The 12,134-nt window shown below is 30.3% G+C and overlaps 1 protein-coding gene across 2 annotated transcripts; it reads left to right on the top strand.

The window, feature by feature from the left end:
- The first annotated feature begins 2,019 nt into the window (after positions 1-2,019).
- mi (minus) lies at positions 2,020-12,100 on the top strand. Of its 2 annotated transcripts, XM_065514142.1 has the most exons (8): positions 2,020-2,370; positions 2,590-2,662; positions 7,140-8,473; positions 9,493-9,627; positions 9,694-9,822; positions 9,886-9,947; positions 10,020-10,845; positions 10,917-12,100. In XM_065514142.1, exons 2-8 carry the CDS (start codon positions 2,594-2,596, stop codon positions 11,545-11,547), a joined length of 3,186 nt encoding a protein of 1,061 aa, XP_065370214.1. In that variant the 5' UTR covers positions 2,020-2,370; positions 2,590-2,593; the 3' UTR covers positions 11,548-12,100. The 2 variants fall into 2 exon arrangements, with proteins under 2 accessions (XP_065370214.1, XP_065370215.1); XM_065514143.1 differs by lacking the exon at positions 2,590-2,662 and having other exon boundaries at positions 2,021-2,370.
- Positions 12,101-12,134: the final 34 nt, after the last annotated feature.

Genomic DNA, 12,134 nt, shown 5'->3' with positions numbered 1-12,134 from the left:
TTCCCAGGTATTTTCTATAGACAAAGACATTTTCTATTGAAATTGTGTCGTTTAAACAGAAAAATGTATATCTTTCGTGGAGACATTTTAAAAAATTAGATTTATGATTTATTTTCTTAATGTATTTTTAATTTGCATTTTTTGCAATATTATTTTAAGTATTCATTCCACTTTTTTTAAAAAAAAAAAAATAGTTTTTAAAAATTAATTTAACAAAAAGGAGAACATATATCCCACCTATTTTTAAGAGAATTTTTTGTATTTGTTTTTAACTTAAGACATTTTAATTTATATACAATCTCTATTTGTCTATGTACTTCCTAATTTCTAGTCAGTATATTTGTCATTATTAATTTTCAATTAATTTAATTCGCATCCCAAACCAGCTAGATTTATTACATATAAAATTTTTATTTCTTTGAAAAACTATTTATATTTTTAAGCTAAGCTTTAAAAGGTTTTATGTTAAATGATGTAATATTTAATAAAACTACATATATATATATTTAATAAAAGAAATAAAATTATATAAAAAAATCTAAAAACAAAATATGGTTGCTATTTAACTCATCGTTGTGACTTGTTTCAGGTTCCTGGACATTTTAAAATTTGATGTACATTTTACTATTACAACTTATTTAAAACTATTTTTTTACCAAAATTTAATAATAGAAAAGTAACAGTATAATATATAATTACGCTTTTAATATTTGTTTTGAAAACCAAATATACAACCGTGTTGAGTATATTCGAAATTACACAATTTGTCGGTTAGGAATTAATGTGCAATTAGTATTATTATTTAGAAGAAATCAAAAACCACAACATTTTCGTTTATAGTTTTATAGGATCTCGTTTTATATCTTTAATATTTGTTATCAGATGGAAACATATTTTATACCGTTTTGAAATACCTTTAAAATGAGATATTAAGCATTACAATTTATTGACACATTTGTAGCCAATTCAGGAACTATTCGCAAAAAATAGTTTTCATGATTGTTGAAGGGGTTTAAAATGTTATGGTAAGTCGAACACCGGCTTCACATGAAATAGTTTTCTAGATTGATGGCCTATGGTCGGGCGGAAGGGTTTTAAACTTTATGGTAAGTCGAACACCGGATTAGATTAGAAAATAGATTTGTAACAAACATAAAAAACAGGTGGTAACCCCCTGTCTATACTTGACAAATATTTATCATAACAATTAATGACGTTTCTTGTCCAGATAATGTTGTCATAACGAAGCAATAATACTAATAAATCGCGACTATACCTGATAATTTTTTATCCTGTCAACAATTTTGAAGTTATTGCTTCGTTATGATAAACTTGCTACTGCGTTTGCTCAGACAACTTTGTCTTGACAACAAACGTCATTTATTGTTACGATAAATATTTGTCAAGTATAGACAAGTGGTTAAAAATAAATATCTGGTATCATTATATTAAACCATTAATTCACCGTGATTGTCTTAGAGTAAAATACAACCCTGCGCTGCATACTACACCATAGTGTTGTAAAATATTTTTACTTTTGACTAAGTACTCGATGTATATATACATGAACATTTTTAAGAAATAACGAAATTCTAAAATTTAGTAAAAGGCTTTTTCATACAACTAATACCCTATTTTAAAGTTAAGACCAAATATTTAAAACAAATTATAACAAGTTATAGAAAATGCATTCCAATTTGTCTAAATTTCTTTACAATGATACATATGTTTTGAATTATTACTGAATAAATATAAATTTAAAAAAAATAACAACAAATTAACTTGAGCCAAATTAAATTTACTTTAAAATTATATGATTAAAATATTTACATATTTCAAGAAATATTAATTTTCCAAATATTAATACAATTATAAAAATATAGATTATACACAAATATAGTTGAATTTTGTATTAAGTAGCCGGTAGTCTGGGTAGAGTACTTAGTACTCAAGTACTCAAGACTTTTGCATACCTACTAAGCCAACATTGCAGAGTATTATTTTTTCCATGATCACATTCACAGCTGCGTGTAGCTAAAACAGCGTTAAATAGTATATTAAAATAGTAAATAATTTAAATATATCTAATAAAATAAACATTTTCAATTGTCACTAAAGTAAATATCTGATAAATTATGTTAAATCTATAAAAAAAAGAACTTCACAAAAGTGTGCTACGCCTTAAATTCTGCTAATCTGCTGCGACGACTTTATTAGCAGCGAAAGTTATATGTACATAAAGTGCGCCAGGTTTTCTGTTGTTGTTGTAATATAAGCAGCAAACGCGCGCGTTTATTTCAATAGTTATCAGCTGTGGCTAAAAAAATTTTATGAACTTTTACAAAAATACCAAAAATTATTTAAATTGAGGTAAATATTAATGTTTAAATGTGAATTGTTGTGTTTTTTTCTATACATATATATGTATTTATATATTAATTAAAGTTTGGTAAGGCTTTGTTGTACCAAAAAAACAAAAAATGCCCTGATGGTCTGCCCTAAATGTTGGTTTCAATTGTTTTGTGTTAATTTTTTTTTTTTGGGAAATTTGTTAAAATTTTTACAGACATTTTTGTTATTTAATTGTAGATAAATGACTTCTTTGAAACAACCTTTTTCAATCAAAATTAATTATGAGTTGGAAACTTCGTCAGGTGGTGGGGTAAGTTCTGGACAATGTTTTTCTAAATTTAAAATGAAACATCAACACATTCCATACCACCCTCATCTTAATAATACCCATTTTTTAATTTTTCTCACACTTAATAATACAATTAATCCCTTTTTTGTTTTAAAAATAATAATAATTTAATTATTTAAAGAATTTATCAGTTTCTGGTTTTGCGGTTTCTAAATATTTTTACATGCATATGCATAACAAATTCCAACCATTTGTATGTTAAAGTTAAAAAAACAATTTTGAGATATACATATGTACAACAATTTTCAAATTGAGAAATTATGAGTTTTTTTGTCTCCAGTCCTAATGCTATATTATATCATTCAGATAGAAGTAAAAGATATTTTAAAATTTTAAAACTGAATGGATACTAGCTTATATTCATGTGAGTGAGTTGGAATCTTGAGTATCTGGGTATCAAATTTCAGTCTTAAAAGTGGGATCAATACCGGATAACGCAATAACGATAAATTTTACCAGAGATACAGGTATTTATGCCAAATATAGCAGTATTTTTGGCCGTGGTTTCTACTTCCCAAATATAATTCTCCGGAAACTTTTAAAATTTTGTAATTAATAGCTAGGTTATAATTTATTTTTTTTGCAATTAACAAAAAAAAAATAAGGTACGTAAAACAAACTAAAAAATTCAAAATTGACTGGTCCTTTTAGTGACTATATTTTGTTGGATTCCACTTGTTGTTGTGGCAGCAGTGTTTGCTTAGTTGATTCCACTTGTATTTATTACTGCTTCTCAGCGACTATGTATTGAAGCAATGAAGGAATCAATCGTCTTCATTAAAATATTTTGACATTCCCTTATAACCGCATCTGATATAGCTTCCTTCGTGGTATAATTTTGAGTCCGTATTTTGTGATCTACAATTTCCCATAAGATTTCTACGGGATTAAGATCAGGCAATTAGGCAGCCACTTCCAAACACGTACCTTATTGGATTGTAACCACTCAGTTACCTATAGGAGTGTTTGGGTACATTGTCGTTGTGGAATCTCCAAACTAAAGACGTATTTTCCCCAGTGTTTGTTTACATTAAATGGATCTGTATCCAGTCTTTAATGATATGAATACCTTGCCCTGAAAAACAAACCACACCAAAATTGACTGTCTTATTTGTGTACTTGGATTTCACTCTCTTACCCATCGGGCGCCTGACAAATCTTCCCCCAATTGTATTTTAATTTGAAAAGCTTTTATTTAACATACAATGTTTATTTGTGTGTTAGTTTAGGTCAAAATTAGTAACTGTATTTTGTTCTCGTAGTCCGAATAGACTGAAATTTGGTATTCACCTGATCACAATGCAATATTATATTCGAAAATTAGAACTTTTTATACCCTACACCACCATAGTGGGGAGGGTATTATGCGATTGTGCCGATGTGTGTAACGCCCAAAAATATTGGTCTAACACCTACCTTAAAGTATACCTATCGACTTAGAATCACTTTCTGAGTCGATTAAACGATGTCCGTCCGTCTGGCTGGCTGGCTGTCCATGTAAACCTTGTGCGCAGAGTATTGAAACTGTCTGAAATCGATCCATTATTTCACCAAGCCCCCATACAAATGTCCTCTTGAAATTGGACTTTATCGGTCATAAAAGTTTAATTTATATATGTATCTATAAATGTTTAGTTTATAAATGTATCTCCACAAATTGCGCTCCAAATAAGTTTTATATATACAAAATTCATGTCACCAAATTTTGTTACGATCGGTCCATAATTAGTCATAGCTCCCATATAGACCCGCTTCCGAAAATCACTTTAACGTCTTAAATAAATTATTTGAAGCAAATTTCTTATATTTTCGAACCTAAAATTAAAAAAAATAATTTAAATTTTCATGAATTTTAAAGTATTTCATTAGCGGTATTCACAATGTAGAGTATTTGACCTGGTAATGTTGTAAAAGAGCACAATATCAAAAAACTAAAAACAAAATACATTCGAATTTGAAATGTTTGTCATTCTTATAATTGGTATTGATATAATTGAGAAAAAAGTGTAGTTTTTGGTATAGCATAACAAGCAGGGACATAACTGTTATAACCAATATTGGAAAAAATCCTGAAATAATTGTTTATCAAGAATTTTTGAAAAATGGTCCCTGAATAACAGTTAAAAATAACCAATATTATTTTGGTCTTTGGTAACCATTATAAACGATTTTTATTCTATTTGGTCTTCAATAACCATTATGATAGATTTTTATTTTTTTAGGTCTTTAATAACTATTATTAAAGATTTTTATTTTTTTTGGTCTTCAATAACCATTATAAAATATTTTTATTTTTTTAGGTCTTTGATAACTATTATTAAAGATTTTTATTTTTTTTGGTCTTCCGTAAACATTATGAGTACCAACAAAGTTTTTTGGTCGCATGGACCTGGTTTTCTTGTATTTTAAAATAGACAGAGAAAGATAAATTGGTTCAGAATTTCATAAGAATCAAGAATATTTATGATTATAAACAGTTTTCTTTTAATATGTGCAATATGTGGGAGCTATGACTAATTATGGACCAATCGGCATAAAATTAAGTGACATGTCTTCTGTATATATGAAAGTTATTTGTGCTAAATTTTATTTGAATACCAACTTTTTTAAGAAATCTATACATGCTTTTCGGAAGTGGGCCTTGTATGGGAGCTATGACTAATTATGGATCAATCGTCACAAAATTTAGTAGTGAGAGTTCGGCTTATATAAAACTTATTTGTGCTGAATTTGGTTTGGATATCTATATAACTAAGATATTTATGAGGGATTATCTATTTTCAGATAGGACAATCGTTTGGGGGCTATTAGAAATAATAGACCGATTTTAACCAAATTCAATAGACTTTGTCCTTGGGGCACTATACGAAATATCACTATGGTGGTGTAGGGTATAAATATTTGTAATAGCTATAGTCTATCGAAGACCAAAAAAATAAAATTTTTTTATAATGGTTATCAAAGACCAAAAAAATAAAAATCATTCATAATGGTTATTGAAGACCAAAAAAAATAAAAATCTTTCATAATGGTTATCAGAGACCGAAATAAATAAAAATCTTTCATTATGATTATTGAAGACCAAAAAAAATAAAAATCTTTCATAATGGTTATCAAAGACCTAAAAAAATTAAAATTTTTCATAATGGTTATCATAGACTAAAACTTTTTTGAGTTATTTATAATTGTTATTACGGGACCTATTTGTTTGCAGTTATTTTTTCTATAACCAATTGCTTATTTAAAAAAAAAATAACAGTTATTTCGGGTCCCTGATAACAAGTTTTGTTCACGAATGAATCCCAAAATTTCGCTCGCATGACACGCCGAACGGTATACATGACCCTAACGGAGGCCAATAACAAAGTACAAACACAGAGGTTTCTTCTATTTGTTTACAGTGCTAAATTAGGAAAAAATAATACAAATATGTAGTTATATTAAAAGTATTTGATAAATAACGTGTTTAAGAATTGAATTACATGATGATTTTTCTACATCAGTGCTCTCTTTCTGCATTATTCTCTTTACAGCAAACGAACAGTTTTCTTTCTCTAAAATTTAATAAAGGGGTCTGTCTCCTTTGCTACACATTTGTTATTATTTAATTTACTTAAAAATAGAATTGTTTTATTAATGATAATTTCAAATTTAGTTTATCACCATTTCCCAGTTCTCCATTTTTTTTTGTTTGTTTCTTTTAACGAAATTTTATCGTTTTTCATCATTGAACATAAAAAAATTTATGTAGGCATACATATTTCCTTGTATGGAATTTGTTTTTGTTTGTTGTTTTTTGAAAAACAACTGAAAACCAGTCAACCACCTTCTTCTGTATTTTTCCACACTGAGGGGGAAAATCTAAACGAAAATAATGTTACCCTATCTGGCCATAGAGTATTTATATGATTGACGGTTAGTTTAAACAATCGTACACACTGTTACCTACATACAGACACACATTACGTATATAAATAGAAAAACACATACAATTAAACCATGGTTGTCAAAAATTTGAAGAACAAATTTTGAAGTTAAGATGTGTGCGTTTATTTTTTAAAGTGCGTATTGTCAGTACGTCTGCTTGCCTGACTGCCTGCGTACGTGTACACTAGTTATATTTTGCATTAAATGTTGAATTTCCTTTATGGGTCATAAAAATGTCTAAAAGAAAAACCCTCATTCATTATTCAAAGAAAACCAGTAACGTTTTGTTGAGCTGAGTTCTTTTTTAAAGACAGTGTGTGAACTGTAGGTTTCATCTTCATTTTTAATTTTTAACAAAGAAAGTTGGTTCTTTATTTTCTTATGATTTGAAAAATTGTTCTTCATTTTAAAACCATATGCATCACATAAATTCAAGGTTTTTTAACAACAAATTCTACCTATTCCAATATTAGAAAATTAAATTATAAAAAATTTCTTAACATCTTTACAGTCCATACTGGGAGAACATCCTGATTTTGATTCATATTACCTGGTTAACGCGCCGTCGTTTGATAATGAAGTAACCATTACAACATCTTACTCAAATTCTAACACAATGGCTTCAACAAAATCTATGAGTATGCATTCTTTAAATGAGCTTAACAACAATGTGGAGAATATAACCCAGAAAGACGGGTTAAAGTCCCAGCAACGTGAACTTTTATTTGGCATACCTATCAATTCTAGTCAAGAATCTTCATTTGAGGGATTTGGCTCAAGTCCTTTCGATAAACTGCAACGTATATTCTATACTAATCAAACATTGCAGCAGCCTCAAGGGGAAAAGACACAACTTTTGGATATTAATAACAAAGCCGAACAAAAATATTCACCTGGCAAATTGTTATTTTCAAAATTCTACGATACCATCATAGAAGAAGACAGCTGTAATGCGGTAGATATACAAATGTCCAAGGATTCAGGAAACAACAGCTCAGAGACTCGTAGACCAAGCCTAGAAAATCTTAATTCCAATAATAGTGATATGAATCCATCATCAGAATTATCGTTCAATGGTAAAATCAAAAGTTTAAACCACTCCCAGGATGCAGCACCAAGTTGCCATGTTCAACCTGTGGCCAAACGACGTTTATCTAGTTTAATGGAAACTTCACTCAACACCTCGCAACAATTCTCCGAATCATTTATATTGAAGAAATACAGCAATGAAAAGTCTCCCGATTTATTTGGTGAGGACGAGGATGAAGAAGACGAAGAGGTAGAGCAAGACGAAGAAGTTGAATACGAAGAGCTGGATGAACATACACAAAATCTCAAGACCATACCTGAGCATACAACAGTATTAAATGAATCCCAACCTGCTCTTGTTTCATGTAACTTGGCAGATAATTCTTTCAACTGTCCCACTGAATCTAGTTTTGCCAACGATGACCATACCATGGACTGTAGTTTGACTCAAGGCAGCTGCTTTGCGGCCAGTGGTAATTCATCCGACTCGTATACATTATTTAAAGACAATTGCCGGCGAGAACGTGAAATTTTAAGACGTATACGTAAATGTTTGGCAGGTGTTTTGCCACCACCATCGGTGACAATACCTCAACTGGATATGGTTAGTGCAGTGCTGTCGAAAAAGAATGATATTTTCAATTTCATTAAGGACATTAAAGAGGAAACGTCGAAACAAAATAGTGAGGAGGCAGGTGGTTGTGCGTCGTCTAGCTCGTCAAGGCCATTGAGTTTGTTTAAGCCCACACACACTCTGGATGAGACGAAAAATATGCCATGGCGTGATATCTTAAGTGTGCGACAACATGGCTTGTGGTGAGTTTGAAAATCTTTTAATAAAAACATTATAGGGAGGAAATAAAAATGTTCGACAAGGCATCGGACGTTAGCCATTCCAAAATTGTTAAAATTTGTTACACAGGATCTTTAGGGTCATACAAAAATTTTTAATTTGCCTAGGTTTGTCTTTAATCGAGGTAAAAATTTTAAATAAGAATGGTGTAAAATCGCTCAATTTAAATTTTGACCATTTCCTAGAAATCCTATTCTTTTGAACAAAGGATATATTCCCTTTTCTAAAGATTTTCTTCAATTACAAGCCATTATATGGTTACATTTAATATATTGAATAAAAATTATATATTCTGGATCGTTATAGGTAGCGAAGTCGATATAGCCATGTCTGTCTGTTGAAATCAACTTTCCGAAGCCCCTAAATAACTTACACACATGACTGATGCATCAATATATCCGCGATGGTCCAAATTTTGTTGCTTTTTAAAATCAAGAAAATTAACCCAAACAAATTTCAACATTTTTTTTTTAATTTTCATTACAAAATTTAAATTTTTTTTTATAATTTTTTGAGAAATGAAAAAATATTTTTATTTTTCAAAATTTATTTTTAATTTTTTTTTTAAATTTATTTTTATTTTTTTTTTTTTTAATTTATTAGTAAAAAAAAAATTTTTTTTAGGTGAACAAAAAATTTTGGTAAAAAATATTTTTCCCGACTTTGACCCATTGTATGTCCGACTTACTATGGCTTTATATACGACGTTGCAAAGGTCTTTGAAATATCTATCATTTGATATCCATAGTGTCTATATTAATGATTTAGTAATCCAGATATTGATAAAAAATAGGTCAAACATCGAGGTTGTTCTGGTTTTTGTTCTTATATCTCAGAAATCTGTGAGCCGATTTTCTCGATTTAACTGATTCATATCTGTGTAATCTGTAAATGTTTAAAAATTATTTTTTGATCAAAATTTTGCGTTTATATGTTTATAATTTGCAATGGTTTTAAAAATTTGAATTCTGTTTTAATTTAGCTACAACTTAAACAAAGCCTCGGAAAACAATGAATACCTCAGCTTATCAGTTATGGAACGTTTTATTGGTGCTGAAACAGCTTCATCGTATCAAAATTCACCATCCTCAGCTAAGAAACGTAGTACAAGGCTTAAGTAAGTAGTGAATTATTTGTGCAGATTTTAAAATGAAAACAATTTTAATATATTATACATTTTTAGACTTTTGTGTCAATCGCCCGGAAATCGTTTAAGTCATTTAGCCAAAAGACGTGCTATATTCTCATCGGCTAATTTGGCCACCCAAAAAACTAGTACTCTAGTGGGACCACAAATTTTGTTGGATAAAAAGTAAGTTTTTTTTTTAAATTTTATAAATTAAAATGATTTTTACCAAAATTGTTTTTTTTTTAGAAAAATTAAGAATCGTCGCAAAGCTACACCTAAACGCATGACACCGGGCAGTAAAAAGAAAAGTGAGTAATATAATAATTTTTTTTTTAAATTTTCACTAATTTAAAAATTCTTTCTTAAATTCTTAATTTTAGATCGCAAAACCCCCACTTCATCAGCCCGTAAACGTTTGTTCCGCAATGACGTTATTAAACCCGGACCTTCGCGTGAAACCTCTAAGCGAGCCTTGTTCCAGAGTCCTGCCAAACTTGTGCAACAGCAAAGAGCTGCAGTACCAAAACCACCTGCCATGAAACCCGAATTAGCAAATCGTGTAGAAAAATCCAAAAGAGCTTTACTCTTCACACCCGAAAAGCAACAGCAACAAAAATCCGTCGCATCAACATCGTATTTTGCTCCCAGTACAAGCACACAATTGGACATGTTGCTTAAACGCAAACGTAATCATTGTGATGATGCTGACGATGTTGACACCTTCGAATTGACCTCACAAAGTAGCAAAATGTTCAAGTCGAATAGTTCGACTGGTCTAACGCCCAGAGCACTTAAAATTAAAAGTCAAAGTTTTTGTATTGGGGCTGGTTCCTCAACGAAACACAACAACAAACAACTACCCTGTCCCTCCAGCTCGTTCGCAACAAACTCAAATACGTCGCTGTGTTCGACCAGCAGCAATAGTAATTCCCAATCACAATTACCACGCACCAGTTCAGTGTCCTCGTTATTGGGTTCGAAGTTGCAAAAAGCCTATTCGGATAATATGCCACAATCGAATAGTTTGTCGGAAAATCAAAAGAAAAAATTGCTGTGGGCCGTATCGCAGGCCTTGCAGGAAAGAAAAATTAATGCCAAACATGAAAGTTTCAAGCAATATGCCTCCATTTTGGCCAGAGTGGTGAGAAGAATATTTCAAGAATTCTATCAAAAGAGCAGTACCAGCAATAGCGAGACTATGTTGAGGTAAGTTTTAATTTAAAATTAAGCACAACTTCTATAAATTGATTAATTTTTCTTCTAATATCCATGTTTAGACTGGCCAAAAAGTATGTATATCCTGTGACAGCTGGTTCCACGGCTGATGATATTTATCTGCAGGCCAAATCACAAATCGAAGACACCAAACGCCAATCGACCACACGTCTTTCCGGCTACATAGGTCCCGAAGAATATCAGCAACTCAAACTGCAATCATCACAATCTTTGCTCAGCCAATCGCAAAGTCACAAAGGCTCCACGCACAACATTTTCACAACCGAAAGCTCATTCGACTCATTTGGTTTGATCAGTCAAACATCGTCGGGTTTTTGTGGTTCTACCAATGGCATGACCATGTCACAAACAAGTTTTTTGGGTCAAATATCTCAAGATATTATAACTGCCGAATCATCGCATACTTCAAATTCCTGCAGTGCTACAAAAGCAATTCAAATGTCCGCCTCGCTGCAGAATAGCTCCTCGAAAAGTAACCTTTGCGGTGTGGTGTTGCGTGAGAATGTTGACTGTGATTTGAGAAGATCGGCCCAAAAAAATTTCACCGGTAAAGATCAACGCAATATGAGTCCCTATCATGGCGGCAATGGCGGTGGTTCAGCTGTCAAGGCCCACTCACAGTTGGTCACAGACAGTGATAAAGCAAGGCGTCAAATATCTTTTGATAGCTAATAATAAGGCGTTAAATAAAATCTGATTTTTTACAATTTTCGATACAACGCAGAAAATATTATTTCGAAAACCATTTTCTAAATTGTATTTGGAAATGTAGTTTGTAATTTAGTTAATTGTTCTTAAATATTTTAAAGTTGTCATTTTTATTAAGCGTTTTTTCATTTACACAACTTTTTAGGGTTGTACAAATTTTTATAAATTAAAAATTTTGCAGCCACATTTAGGGTTTTTTTCATTTCATTAAAATATTTTATTTTTTCGTTTTCATAATTATTATTTTTTTAAGATCTCTTATCATTGCACAAATCACTGCTACAAGTTTTAGTTATTGAGTTATATTTTTAATTTCTCTAACAACATTAATATTTTGGAAAACAAATTAAAGTTTTAGCGATCTCTTCGCTCCCTAAATTAATTATTTTTTTTCGATTTGCAATATTCTTAAATTAAAACTAAATACACACATAAGTTTTAAATGACTTTTTTTTTAGAGAAATTAAGTAAATAAGTTTAAATAAATAATAAAAGAAACTGAATTCTTACAAACATATTTAATTTGTTGTTTATTTTGTATATTTCGGCAC

The sequence above is a fragment of the Calliphora vicina genome, chromosome 5 (genome assembly GCF_958450345.1).
Source record: "Calliphora vicina chromosome 5, idCalVici1.1, whole genome shotgun sequence".
NCBI classification, from domain to species: Eukaryota; Metazoa; Arthropoda; class Insecta; order Diptera; family Calliphoridae; genus Calliphora; species Calliphora vicina.
Note: the sequence above shows the minus strand (reverse complement) of the source record. Positions and strands in the feature narration are given on the sequence as shown.